At 51.7% G+C, this 14,050-nt stretch overlaps 1 protein-coding gene across 2 annotated transcripts; it reads right to left on the bottom strand.

The window, feature by feature from the left end:
- Positions 1 to 2,555: 2,555 nt before the first annotated feature.
- On the bottom strand, positions 2,556 to 11,010 carry CDKN1A (cyclin dependent kinase inhibitor 1A). Of its 2 annotated transcripts, none has more exons than XM_027127073.1 (3): positions 10,880 to 11,010; positions 5,621 to 6,076; positions 2,556 to 4,071 (listed from the first exon to the last, which is right to left on the bottom strand). In XM_027127073.1, exons 2-3 carry the CDS (start codon positions 6,063 to 6,065, stop codon positions 4,022 to 4,024), a joined length of 495 nt encoding a protein of 164 aa, XP_026982874.1. In that variant the 5' UTR covers positions 6,066 to 6,076; positions 10,880 to 11,010; the 3' UTR covers positions 2,556 to 4,021. The 2 variants fall into 2 exon arrangements, with proteins under 2 accessions (XP_026982874.1, XP_026982875.1); XM_027127074.1 differs by having other exon boundaries at positions 10,867 to 10,973.
- Between the last annotated feature and the right edge of the window lie 3,040 nt (positions 11,011 to 14,050).

Here is a 14,050-nt window from a genome sequence, read left to right as displayed (position 1 = left end):
TGGGTCCAATGAGTCTGTGGCTATTTCCTAGCCCCTGAATGCAAATTGGTGTGGATGTACTTAGCAGCTAACAGAACCCTCACATTGGTTCCCTAATCTGTGGAATAAGAGCCGTTAGGGAAAGGACTGAGTAGCAGTCTCTTAAGTTATCCCACTGGTCAAGATAGTAAATCAGAAGCAAGACCACAGCCCTGGTGGAATTACAAAGGTTAGTCCTACCTTCAAAAACGTAAAGGACACAGAGTGTTTCCCAATCTACCCCCCATCTTGCTCTTACAGAAACCAAATGTAACATGGTGATTGATGATTATCCATGAGGCAGCCCTAATGGCAGCCATTATATCAGATATGGTATCTTTACTAGAATAGTCTCCGCGGCCTCTGACTGTAAGAAGCTAATAATACGGCCAATGCATTCTTTCCAATCCATATCAGAAAAGCAGATCAAAAGTGTGTCATGAGGACTTCCCTGGTGGCACAGTGGTTAAGAATCCGCCTGCTAACGCAGGGGACACAGGTTCGAGCCCTGGTCCGGGAAGATCCCACATGCCGCAGAGCAACTAAGCCCATGTGCCACAACTACTAAGCCTGCGCTCTAGAGCCCACGAGCCACAACTACTGAAGCCTGCACACCACAACTACTGAAGTCTGCACACCTAGAGCCCGTGCTCCGCAACAAGAGAAGCCACCATGATGAGAAGCCCATGCACCGCAACAAAGAGTAGACCCCACTCACCACAACTAGAGAAAGCCCACGGGCAGCAACGAAGACAAAGCCCAACAAAACCAAAAAAAAAAAAAAAGTGGGTCATGACCACATTCCACACAAATATTCAGAAACCTATCATGTTAGTTTTTTTTTAAAATAAATTTGTTTGTTTTGGCTGTGTTGGGTCTTTGTTGCTGTGCGCGGGCTTTCTCTAGTTGCGGTGAGCGGGGGCTACTCTGTTGCGGTGCACAGACTTCTCATTGCGGTGGTTTCTCTTGTTGTGGAGTGCAGACTCTAGGCACACAGGCTTCAGTAGTTGTGGCACACAGGCTTAGTTGCTCCATGGCATGTGGGATCTTCCCGGGCCAGGGCTCGAACCTGTGTCCCTTGCATTGGCAGACAGTTTCTTAACAACTGCGCCACCAGGGAAGCCCCATTAGTTAAGTTTTAAATGGTCAAATGAGTTGGGGCATGCTGAGACACTCCCTCTATAGTAAAGGACAAGTTATTATACTGTGGACATCCTACCACTAAAAAGAGGCATAGCGCTGGTGGCCAATAAGGATTTTGGAGGCAGTATACTAAATACTGATCCAGCCCATATACTCTATGACTTGTTTAAGTGGAGTCCAGAGCAAAAGAGGCTCTGCAATAGGTCCTTGATATGGGGCAAGCGCTTGGGATGTATGGCCCAGCATATCCCACGATACTAGAAATATCCATGGGCGATAAGTAAACAGTGTAAAGTCTCCAAAAGCCCCAAAGGCAGAGCCTCATCTCAGACCCCTAGGATTCTGGAGCAAAGCCACGCCCTGTACAGCAGAGAATTAGTCAGCATTTGAAAAGTAGTTCTTGACCAAATTGCACAATCCAGAGCGAACAGATCATTATTGTTTTAAGCTACTAAGTCTTAGGGTTGTTAACTATGAATAGGTAATCAGAAGATGCAGTAAGAGTACTTTGTTCTTTTTAATGTCATATAGTATTCCACTATATACAGATACCACAACTTATGTATCTTTTCTTATGTTATGGACATTTAGGTTGTTTCTGGTTTGGCTCTGTTATGAATAATGCTGCTATGAACATGTCTTTTGGCAGAAATGTGTACTCATTTCTCTTGAGAACAAACCTAAGAATAGAATTCCTGGTCACGGGGCAGGCATGAGGGAAGGCATCTTCAGGAGATATTGCCAAAGAGTTTTCCAAAGTAGTTAAAATAGTTTATAGTTCCATCAGAAGGTATAAGAGTTCCAGTTGCTCCAAATCCTTGCCAACGTTTGGCATTGTCAGTCTTTTTCATCTTAGTCATTCTGGTAGGTGTGTATCTTATTGTGGTTTTAATTTGCATTTCCCTGATGAGTAACAATATATTCTTTACTAAAAAAACCACACACACAAGAAACCAAAATGTTGACAGTGGCACTCTACAGAGGTGTGATGATTTATTATTTTGTTTTGTTATTGTTGTCTGCTTTTTGTTCTGTAGTCTTGGTCTTTCTATTTGCTAAGCTTTCTGCATTTTTAAAATTTAAGTGCTTAATTTTTTAAATTATAAAAACAATCCAGGGCTTCCCTGGTGGCGCAGTGGTTGAGAGTCCGCCTGCTGATGCAGGGGACACGGGTTCGTGCCCCGGTCCGGGAAGATCCCACATGCCGCAGAGTGGCTGGGCCCGTGAGCCATGGCCGCTGAGCCTGCGCATCCGGAGCCTGTGCTCCGTGACAGGAGAGGCCACAGCAGTGAGAGGCCTGCGTACAGCAAAAAAAAAAAAAAAATCCAAAAAACCTCCACCTACTTGTTCTTATAAATAACAAGGTATATTGACGACAACAGTAATATTACAAGTGAAGTCACCAGAAATATTTATTGAGCACCTACTGTATATCCAGCACTGTGGGAGGGGCTTTGAAGGACACAGGGCAGTACAGGACTTATTCTCTGCCCTTGAGAGGTTTACAGTCTAGGTGGAGACAGAAGAACCAGGACATATGGGAGCCAGGAGAAAACAGTCCAGGCCAGGATGTTACAGGAGCTGGAAGGTGTCTGGGGTCAGAGCCACCAAGTGGTTCAGTGCCAGGAAAGACAACAACTCACAGCTCCCGGGCCCATATCCACCCACTTAGTGTGCCCTATCCATAGCCTCTACTCCCGCCATCATAAAACACCTAACTCCTTGTTCAGTTGCTATTCAAAGTGCAATGAAATGGGGGAGGGGTGGGGCAAATGGAAAACGTCCTTGGATGAGTTCCAGGGGCTGGTGTCACAATCTCCCTCCTGCTTCTCACCCACATACCCCTCACACAGAGAGATCCCCATTCAAGGAGGCCTGTCTGACCATCCAGGACCACCACCCCAAGAGCTAAGAGGAGGGGGTGGTCACTGCTTGAGCTGCCTGAGGTAGAACTGGGGAACCCTACTTCTAGCGTGCCCCTTCCCCTTCCAGTCCACTGAGTTGGGGGGACAGGCACCCCGGAGTTGCCACCCAGGGCTGAGAAGGTACAAAAGGGAAAGGACATGGAGGAAGGGAGAGGAGCAGAGAGGGACTGAGAGCCCAGCTGGGAAAGAGGGGCCTCTGGGGCCCCTAGAAAAGTGCAGGGGAAGGCGAAGCCAAACACTGAGGCCGGCTCCCCCACGGGTGGAGGGGAGGTGGGGTGGTCTGCTACGGGACCCGACCTTCCCCACACCTTCACGGGACCGAGGGGGTTATCAAGGGCCACGAGGGTATCAAATCCCCAGGCCTGTTCCAGGCTGTGCCCACTTCAAGGTCACCCTGCCCAACCTTCGAGGGGAGTGAGGGGACCTCAAAGTTTCGATGATGCTCCCCACTCTGTTGGGTCCCCTTCAAAGTGCTATCTGTTCATTTCTCAAATTATAAGGAATTCAGGTCTGAGAATGCGGGAAAGGGGTAGAATTTTGTAATACCCATCAGACGGTGAGGGGAGGGAGCCAGGTACCTCCAGAGAGTACCACCCAGCGGGTGAGGGTCGTGCCAGCCTCACCGTACCTCAGGGAGAGAGGAAATGGACAGCAAAGGATGAGGAGGGCTTAAATAATAGTTCACATAATAAAAATACCTAGCACTCTAATAAGCCTAGTTTTCTGCTACCTAATTTTTTTTTAAATAATTCTAATGCCAGAGGCTGGGGGTCTGAGGAGGGTGGGGGCAAGCAGGGTATATACATGAGGAGGAGTTTAAATTAAAACACAAATAATAATTAAGACACACAAACTGAAGGAATCAGGCAAAAGATGTAGAAGAGGCCTACAGTGGCCCCCTTGTTTCCAGGATGACCTAGCTTCCAGCGGCTGGGTTAGGGCTTCCTCTTGGAGCTGATCAGCCGGCGTTTAGAGTGATAGAAATCTGAGGAGAGAGAACAGAAGTCAGCCAGGCCAGGAGGAAGAGGGCCCAGCAGAACCACCCATCCAAGGCAAACTGCAGAGGGGCCAGGGACCCCTCCCCAGGGCCAGAGGGACACACTGCCAAGTCCAGGGAAGAACTGTGGCAACTTCTGGCCCATCTCCCAGAGGAGCATTTCCAGAGCATCCCACCGTACTTCACAGATGTGATTAATAATAGGACCTACGCCCATGGGCCGGCTGTAAGGCAAGCTGCCCTATACAGTAGCCACTAATCCTATGTGGTTATTTAAATTAACTAACGTTAAACAAAATGCAAAATTCAATTCCTCGGTCACACTAGCCAGATGTCAAGTACTTGGCGGCCATGTGTGGCCAGCGGCACTGGACATTTGCATCTTTACAGAGTTCTATCGGAGAGCACTGCTCTGGGGATTGCATTAGATAATCCATGAAAAATCTTCTGCACAATGCCTGGGCTGTATAAAGTTAGCTATTATTATTATTATCATTATCAGTATTGTTAGTTCTGACCCAGCTGCAAATTAGCTGTGGGATTCTTGGCTGCATCTCTCCAAGCCTCATTTTCCTCACCTATAAAATGAGGATAACACGGGTATGGTGCTCTGAGGATTAAATGAAATGCTCTCTAAAAGACTTTGGTTGATGGGGAATTCCCTGGCGGTCCAGTGGTTAGGATTCCACACTTTCACTGCCAAGGGCCCAGGTCCAATCCTTGGTCAGTGAACTAAGATCCTGCAAGCCGTGCATGGTGAAGCCAAAAAATAATAATAATAATAACAGTAATAATAATAAAATTTTAAAGTAAAAAATTAAAAAAAAAAAAGACTTTGGTCGAAGGCCTGGCAAAAGACTTTGGTCAAAGGCCTGGCATACTTAGCGTTCAAATGTCAGTATCATTCATTCAGTTTTCCTCAAGCACCTGCTATGTGTCAGATACCATCCTAGGTGCTGAGGATTCAGCAATGAACAACAGAGCTACAGATTCCTTTCTTGTGGAGATAATATCCTAGTTGGGGAGATGGACAATATCAAGATAAGGAAGTAGCTGTTGATAGTTTAAAAAGTGCCAAAAAGAGAAAAATAGGCAGGGAAGGGGGGCTGGAGGTGTGTATGTGTGTTGGGGAAGGGGAGTTAAGTTTGAATAGGACAGCCGGGAAATTCTCATTAGCTTTCTCTCCACTGCAAATTCATTGCGGGACCTTAGGCAAATCATTCTACCTCTCTGGGCCTTGTTTCTTTGCCTACAGAAGGATGGCAATAATGTCTTATGGTATAGGATTGCTATAAGGACTGAAAGAAATCTAGAAACTTAGCAAAGGGCTTGGCATATAATCAATGTTCCAAATAAATGTTAGCTGGTTGTTCTTGGCAGCAGGCTAGCTGTGTGACCTCAGGCAAGTTACTTCCCCTCTCTGGGCCTGTTTCCCACTCTGAGGTATGAGGAAGCTGGGCCAGATAGTTCAGCCCTTGCACCATGAATTCTGGGAGTCTTGATCCCTTGCAGTATCCTTCTCTGCACTTGTCCTCACCTGTCATGCTGGTCTGTCGCCGTTTTCGTCCCTGGGAGGTGCCCGGCCCTCCCGGGGACCCCTCAGGCCGCTCTGGGGAGCGAGGCACGAGCGTGCAGGACAGTGACAGGTCCACGTGGTCCTCCTGAGATGTCCCCTGCAGCAGGGCAGATGAGGTGCTCGGCCACTTGCCCCCTCCCAGGTCGCCCTGGGTCCCCCGGGGCCCTGCAGGCAGGTAGAGCTTGGGCAGGCCAAGGCCCCTCACGCGCTCCCAGGCGAAGTCACCCTCCAGAGGGGTCTCGGTGACAAAGTCGAAGTTCCATCGATCTCGGGCCTCCTGCACGCAGCTGGCCATCAGGGCGTCGCAGTCCCGGCGCAGCTGCTCACTGTCCACCGGGCCAAAGAGGCGGCGGCACGCCTTGCTGCCGCGTGGGATCTGATGGGCATCCCTGGATGGCTCTGACATGGTGCCTGCAGCTGGAACACAAGTAAGACCCTGGTCACTGGAGAAATCAGACCCTCCCTTACCCGGCCGTGCTTCACTCTGTAACCTCAGGCGAGGTCTTCCTACTAGAACGTGAGGTGAGACGATCACTCTGGTTCCTTCCAGCTAATTTCCCCCCACTTCCCTCCCACAGGCTCTCCAAACACCCCAGCAACACACACAGGGCTGGGGCAGAGCTCAGCCAGCCTGGCACCCCAAGGTCACTGGGGAAGCAGGCAGCTGAAGGGCAAGTTTATGTATGTCAACAAAGGTAGGTTTATTGCAATAGCAGTGATCAGGGTCCTGTTTACCACCAGGTATTATCAGGTAAAATCAATTTGTTTTCCCCCCTGAGGTGTCCCTCATGGGTGTGAATGCCCCAAGTCTGTGTGAATTACCAGAGTCCAGCAGTTTCCTAACCCCAGACCTGGCCAGGAGGTCAATTCCCAAGTAAATGGACAGCTCCTCGAGCCTCCTGAAACCCTCCATCTAGATGCTCATGTGAAGTAATCCTGCTCAGCTACTTAAAACCACCCTGGACTTTGGGGTAAAAAACACCTGGGTTCTAGGGCTTCCCTGGTGGCGCAGTGGTTGAGAATCTGCCTGCTAATGCAGGGGACACAGGTTCGAGCCCTGGTCTGAGAGGATCCCACATGCCGCGGAGCAACTAAGCCTGTGAGCCACAACTACTGAGCCTGCACGTCTGGAGCCTGTGCTCCGCAACGGGAGAGGCCGCGATAGTGAGAGGCCCGCGCACCGCGAAGAGTGGCCCCGCTTGCCACAACTAGAGAAAGCCCTCGCACAGAAACGAAGACCCAACACAGCAAAGATAAATAAATTAATTAATAAACTCCTACCCCCAACATCTTCTAAAAAAATGAATAAATAAAAATAAAAACACCTGGGTTCTAGTCCTAGCTCTGCCACTTACTATCTCAACTTTAAAAAAGTCACTTAACGTCTTTCGGCCTCAATTTCCTCATCTGTAAAATGGGACTGCATGCAAGTCTAAAGCAGGGCTGTAGAAGCATGCTCAAGCAGTTGATCCGTGGGTCCCTCCAGGCAAGGCAGATGGAACAGAGTTGGGAGGCTGTATCTTGGTGGTTAAAAGTGAGGGCTCTGGAACCAGGCCACCTGGGTTGGAATCCAGGCTCTGCTGGGTGAACCTGGACAAGTGGCTTCACTTCTCTGGGCTCTATTTTCCTCATCTATAAAATGGAGACAGCAATAGTGAATGTCTCAGAGGACAGATGTGAGGATTAACTGAGTTAATGTAGATAATGTGCTTAGAGCAGTACCTAGTATATAGAAGTGCTTGGAAAATATTATTATTATTTCTCTCTGCCTTTAGTTCTGCCTGAGCTCCTCCCCATCACTCCACCTGGGCCACTGCCTCCTTCAGACAGCAGCTGACAGGTGGTGTGCGCTGAGGGCCTTTCCCAAGGATGTCATCATGCAGGCAGCCTGGGGGTGAGGAGCAACTAGGCAGGGCAGGGCAGGGAGATGACTTCTCCCAGGCTGAGCCACATCCTGCCAGGCACATGAGGTGACCTGAAGTCTAGACAACATGGAAGCCCCTGCCCCATTTTGCCTGCATCCAAAGAACCCATTTTTCAGGCAAAGAAAATTAAAGGCACCCGTCTACCTGGTTCCTCTCCTCCCACTTCAGGAGAGGGAAAACTAAGGATGAGTTTGCCCGTGAGGGAGTGCTGGCACCTACCTGCCCTGCTCCGGCCTGACTCCAGGATGAGCTCCTGCATGACCTTGACAGGGACTGGGTTTTCTGGGGACAAGTCCTGCTTTGCAGGCTCTGAGGGTGAAAGCTCTGCTGAGTGACCTCCTGGGACAGGAAGCCCTGAACCCACACCACACCTACCCCTCCACACTCCACCTCTCACAGTGAGTGGAGCCCTCAACGCAATGTCTTAGCTGATAGGGGAGGGGAGGCACTAGGTGACCTCAGATCAAGTTAAAAGGGCAGGGGTTATGAGACTTGCCCCAAAACCACACAGTTAAAAGGATCAAGGGCCACTGCCACATAGAGAGGGGTAACATAGTGCAGTGGGCAAAGCCCACAAATAACCTTTGCTCACTCTCTTCAGGGAAGGATTGAGATTTATTTTTATATTTTATGTGCCAAGGCCTGTTCTAAGAAGTTTACAAATATTAATTTTCTGAAAAAGTGAGTACATTAGCTCTTTTACCGAAGAGGTAACCAAGGTGCAGAGAAGTTAAGTAACTTTCCCAAGGTCACACAGCTCACAAGTGGCACAGCCAGGATTTGAACCCAGGCCTGAATGCCCTGGGTTCTGTGCTCTGGTGTTGAACCCTACTCCCTCTCTAATTTTGAGGTTTCTTAACCAGAGAGCCACTTGAGCTTTTTCAAAATGTAGACTGACAGGCCCCTCCTTCCCCAGACCAATTAAATTCAAATGTTTGACAGCTCTCCAGATGGGCATGTTTGGGGTACCAGCCAAGAGGGGACACACAGAATGTCCTGAATAGACACTATGGATCTCAGTTCTTCATTGGTACATGGAGAAGCCCACCTAGGGCTTTATCAGGGAGCTGGATATTCCCTAGCTTCTAGGAGCTGAAGATGGGACCAGAATCCAGGCAGGGACCCTCTCTACTTCTGCTACCCCTTCCCTTACAGCTCTCATAGGCTCCCCACCAAAATCTTCTCTCATGCCCATTATTATAACTCCCACCTGAGAAAACAAACAAAAACCCTTGTTTTACAAACAAGTAACTGAGAATAGCTTCCTTTGTTGGCCTTCCTGCCTTCGACTTCAACCATATTTTCATACTCAAATAAATGGTTAGCTCTCAGTAAACACTGCTGAACCAATAGGGTACTCTTTTTAAGAGGCGGGGGAGCGACCTCAGATCAGCACTGGAATAGCGGCGGGAAGCAAAGGCGGGTGAAGCCTCCTTCCGCGGGAAGGCGTGTTTGCTATTAGCGCTGGGGCCAGAAGGGGCCGCTGGTCTACAGGAAATCACGCGCGGGAGGGGAGGTGCGTGGGCAGAGCCTGGGACAGCGGCAGGGAGTAGTGATGAGTCAGTTTCCTGCAAAGAGCTCCCAGCCCGCCAAAACTTCGCTTCCACTCCGGCTGCACGTCACCCCAGGGTGAGGAGGGGGAGCGGGAGGGGGAGCGGGAGCCGCGAACACGTCACGCTGAGCCAGCTAGGCTTCCAAAACCCCCGCCACTGTTGGGAAACCGCGCGCTCTCGCGCCGTCTCTTGTGACACACACGCGCGCGCGCGCACACACACACACACACACACACACCGCAAGCACAGGCGCGCCGAGATCTGGTCCCTCCACCTTATCTCCACGCCCAAAGCAGGGGATGAGTCAGATCCCTGGAAAATAAAAATAGACGGGAGTAACGAAAACAAAACCGCTCTTAAGTCCTCCCCGAAACGCAACGTGGAGGAAGGGAAGGAAGGAGGGAGCTGCCTGGGCGCCCTAAAGTACCAAACCAGTTCCAAGATTCTCGTCCCCACGGGGAGGGCGCGTGTCCCCCGGGGGCCCCTGACAAGGCAGACAAGGCGGACGCACCGTGGTCCGCGCTGGGCGGCGGCGCCCGAAGGGCGACTCGCCCTCCTGCTCAACCGTGTCGCCCTCGGAGAGGGAATTCTGGACTAGGTTGGGGGCGCCCGGAGCCCCCGAATGCAGGCGACGGAGGTCCGGAGCGGCGTCGCACCCCGAAGCCCCATCCCTCAAAGACACGACCGCTCACCCCCTTCCTCCCTTGGCGAGGGCTGTGTGCCCTGCCGCCCCGCAGAGCAGGGCTCGGCCCCCGCCCCTGAATCCGTCCGTCCGACCCAAGGGCAGGCTGGGCCGGGGTTCTCCCGGCAGCGGTGGGAGAGACGTAGGTCCGGTTTCTGTGCTTCCCTAACTGACTGGCTGGCGCAAGCCCACTCAGCGCCGGGCCGCGGCTCCGGGTCCTCGAGGGCGCGCCGCGGGGCGGGGACCGGACACCCGGTCCTGGACCTCCTGGTGTCCCGGCTTCCCTGGGAACACTCTGTGCCAGCCAAATAGGTCACTGTGCTGATGGGGGGACAGAGACCGTGGAGAGGCAGGGAAGGGGACTTCTGGAGGAGCCGCCGTCTACCAGCCCTGGCGGGGATCTGACCTCACCCGGCCCCGTTCCCTGGGGTCTTCTTGTCACCGTGAGTCACCTCCTCGCTAGCCCTTAAGGGACGTGTCCCGACACGTTCCCAAGGGCCGGAGACACAGCCCGCGCTGACCTCAGCGCCCAGCCTATTGGCGGACACGGCAGCGTTGGGGACCCAGACCTCGGTTCTGGGCCGGGATGGCACCGATTGGATCCGAGAGCCGCCCGGGAGCGGATCCCAGATGAACCTGCTCGGCTCGGCTTTCCCCACCCCTCCCGGACCCCCCCGCGGACAGGGCTTCATCCCCACGCCGCAAGCGCACCAAGCCTGGGGCCCCGAGCTCACCCTCCGCCCGGTCCACGCCGTCCCTCGCCCCAGCTGAGCTTCAAGCGGAGGGAGCGTGGCGGGGATCTCTGAAATTAGTGCTCCCTCTCCCCGCCCGGAATCTCCGACACATCCCGGCCCCTGTCCCACGCGCACATATAGACTCGGGTGTGCGCAAAACCGAGCCCCAAGCACGGACCCACGCACGCCATTCACCTGTGAACACAGTACACACACGCCGCTGCGGACATACACCCACGGAGGTGCGCGGACACACACGCGGACACGCTCGGCTCAGCTCAGAGCCGCAGCCCGGGATTCGCTCTTGCCTGACCTGGCTCTCTCACCTCCTCTGAGGGTCTCGGTGTCTCAGTGAATCCGCGCCCAGCTCCTCGTTGCCCAGCTACCGACTCGGGCAGCTGCTCACACCTAAGCTGGCGCCGCCTGCGTTCCCCTTATAAAAGGGCTGGAGGCGGGACCGGCCGCTCCGCCCACAGCGCGCCGGGGACCGGCATCTGGGGGGACAACTGCGGCTCCCGTGCGCTCGCAACAGCGCTCTGGAAACCTCTGCGGCCAACCTCGCGTGCTGCAGGAGGGCGCTTCCCTCTCCCCACTACCCGCGCCTGGGTTTGTACGCTTGACACATTTCCCCACGAACTGCGCTCCAAATCTGTTTTTTTCAGTTGGGGAGTGAGTTGCCGCTCCTCCGGAGGGGACGACATTGTAAGGACAGGACCGAGGAGCCCCCTCTCTGGCCCACCACCAACTGACTCTGGGCAAGGGTTTACCCAAAGCAGTTGAATAGACCATGAGGAGTGTCATTAATAAATAAAAATCCTTAAATGATTTAAAAAAAACACACCTCACTTTGCAATTCCCAGAAAAGCCCCACTACACCACCTCTATTCCCATGGATTCCTCACTACAGCACCTCTGCCCATTACCTGAGGCACCCAGAGACCCCAATGAAGCATTCTTGGAGGTCAGAAAGGATTCAATTCCCTTTATTTCACAGATAAGGAAACCGAGGCCCACAGAACTAAAGGGATGAGAAGTTATTTGTCAAATGCTCCAGGGAAGAGAGGACTGGGCACACTGCTAAGAAAGGGCCAACCTGGTCTCCAGGGGAAATGGGACACTGAACTAACTTTCCCACCCCCTCGTCCTCACTCCCTACACCCACCTCCCTCTCACCTCAGCAGAAGAAAGCTCTGTGATTGCAGCAGATTTGATGGCTAGGAAGGGGAGAAAGATTTGGTGGGTGAGTTAGCTCCTGGGTAGTCCCCACACAGCCCACATACGCTGCTGGGAAACCGAGGCTCAGAGTTCAGTGGCCTGACTCATAACACAGCAAATAAATGGCGATGGCTGGAACATAGGCCTTTTGTCTCTTATCCAGAGCCCTCTGCTTGTTGCCCTCTCTGTTTCAGTGGCTCTAGAATGAGGGAAATGCCCTGCACCCCTCATTTCGAGGCAGTATACTGAGGCAGTATACTGATGAAAGACAATTCTGGAAACGTCCACTGGTGCTTCTGACAGATACAAAAGCAAGTGAGGTGCCCCGCTGTTCCACACCCCTAGCCCCACCTCCACCCCACCTTTGCTTCCTCCTTCACCTAAAACATTTGCAGTTTCTCCTTTTAAAAAATTGCAGAGAACAGAGTGTTAATCTGAACAGAAATCTACTAAGAAATAGAATCCAGGCTTGGAACAGCTACAATTACTGACATCTAGGGCTGTTCAGTGTCTGGAAATCTCTGCCCAGACATGCCCAGTCTATTTCCTCTAATGCAGCTGACCTCAGGAAAGACAGACCTCCTTCTCCTCTACTGCTGGGACAAGAGCCTGGGTAGGGGTAGGAGGGCACATTACCAGACCCCCTTGCCTACCTAATTTTGGAATCAGGCCAGGACTTCAGAAGGACCTCAAAAAGGCCAAGATCCCAGGACCAGCCCCCTTCTCCCCCAGTTCCACCCTCCCCACCTCCAACACACCCATACCCACACCACCCAAAGGCTGGGTTGTCAAATGTCCAGCAGAAGACGGGCATATCCTCCAACTGCTTTGAATCCCCTTGGCTTTCAGACATTTCAGATAGACTTGACATTGTCTGTCTGTTTACTTTGGGAAAAAAATTTAATGAAGGCTTGTATTGAATTATTTAAAGTTTTGTGGTCCTGAGCTTCACAATGAAATAATTCTTTTTGTTGTTTTTGTTGGGAAGTGAATTTTTTTTTATAACTTCTAGCTCACCACCACCACCACAACAGAATTCAACAAATATTTATTAAGCACCTACTGAGTGTCTAGTACTGTTCAGCACTTAAAAAAAAAAGTTTCCAACCATACACTTGAATGTGTAGCCAGGTATGCTCTTAAAGGAGGACTTCTGCCCTGAAGAAGCAAAGAAGCAGGTTGTTAGAAGCCACATGCAAGATCTAACTCCCAAAACACACACACATACACACACACACACACACACACACACACACACACACACTAGATCCCAGGCCAGTCCCAAGGGATCTGCTGCAAATCACATATTCTGTTCAGAGGAACTCAGACCACGGTCTCCCTAGGGTCTCTGGGGGTCTCCTGTCTCCTACCACCCCCCTCTTCTCTGAAAGCAGGAAGCCCCAAGGACAAAACAGCCACCAGCTTCTTCTATGCCAGGGCTCAACATGTTAGGACATGTTCCTGAGGGCCTGAATGCTAGTCAGGACCACAGCCTGCTGCCCGGGCCTGCTCCCAAGGAAGCAGGCAGCTTAGGGATGTAGGGAGACTCAGCCTGAGAGGCCGGAGGATCCAGGTCAGCCCCCATCCAGGAGGGACGTGATGACGGAAAGGAAAGGTAGAAGCCCTAGCCTGAAGAAGGAGGATGTGAGGAAGGCTCAATGGTGGCCACAGGAGCTGCCCAGGAAGCAGGGGGAAGTGCTGGGAACAATGTCACTGTTTTCTCAGAAAAGGCCTGCGGAGTCCCTAACAGGGGCTGTCAGCTTTCAGTGGAATTCACTTCCACACAGGCTCCCAAGAAGTGAGACCCCCAGAGAAGTGGCAGAACAGAGACATTATTATATTATTGAGCAGAAGTCCCGCTTGCTTTTTTTTAAAGGAAGAATGAGATTGGGAGCTCCCCCAACTCCACCCCCCGACCTTCTGGGGGTTTTACCCAGCCAGTACAAAGATCAGAATTGACCATACAGTGAGGTAGAGGAATTTGTGACAGAATTTGTGCCAAATACTTCCAGCTTCCCTGAGCTAGCAATTTCACCTTGTCTAAGCCTGAAATTTCACCATTAGAAATTCATTTCTATAGTATTAAGTTCTGTTCTTCATTAAATAAGATCATATAGGCAAAATGCTTAGCATAGTGCCTGGCACATAGAAATCAGCACGGCAAATGAGTGCCTGAATCCTGCAGAGGGTTCTGGGTGGCACAGCACAGTGTGAATGTGTTGATCATATCATTTAGGGACTAGAAGGTGGTGAGGGAATGTTGTGAACACAGGCCACCTGAG

The sequence above is a fragment of the Aethalodelphis obliquidens genome, unplaced genomic scaffold (assembly GCF_003676395.1).
Source record: "Aethalodelphis obliquidens isolate GAN/ISIS:26980383/991018 unplaced genomic scaffold, ASM367639v1 scaffold31, whole genome shotgun sequence".
Classification (NCBI taxonomy): domain Eukaryota; kingdom Metazoa; phylum Chordata; class Mammalia; order Artiodactyla; family Delphinidae; genus Aethalodelphis; species Aethalodelphis obliquidens.
This window is presented reverse-complemented; position numbering and strand designations above follow the sequence as displayed.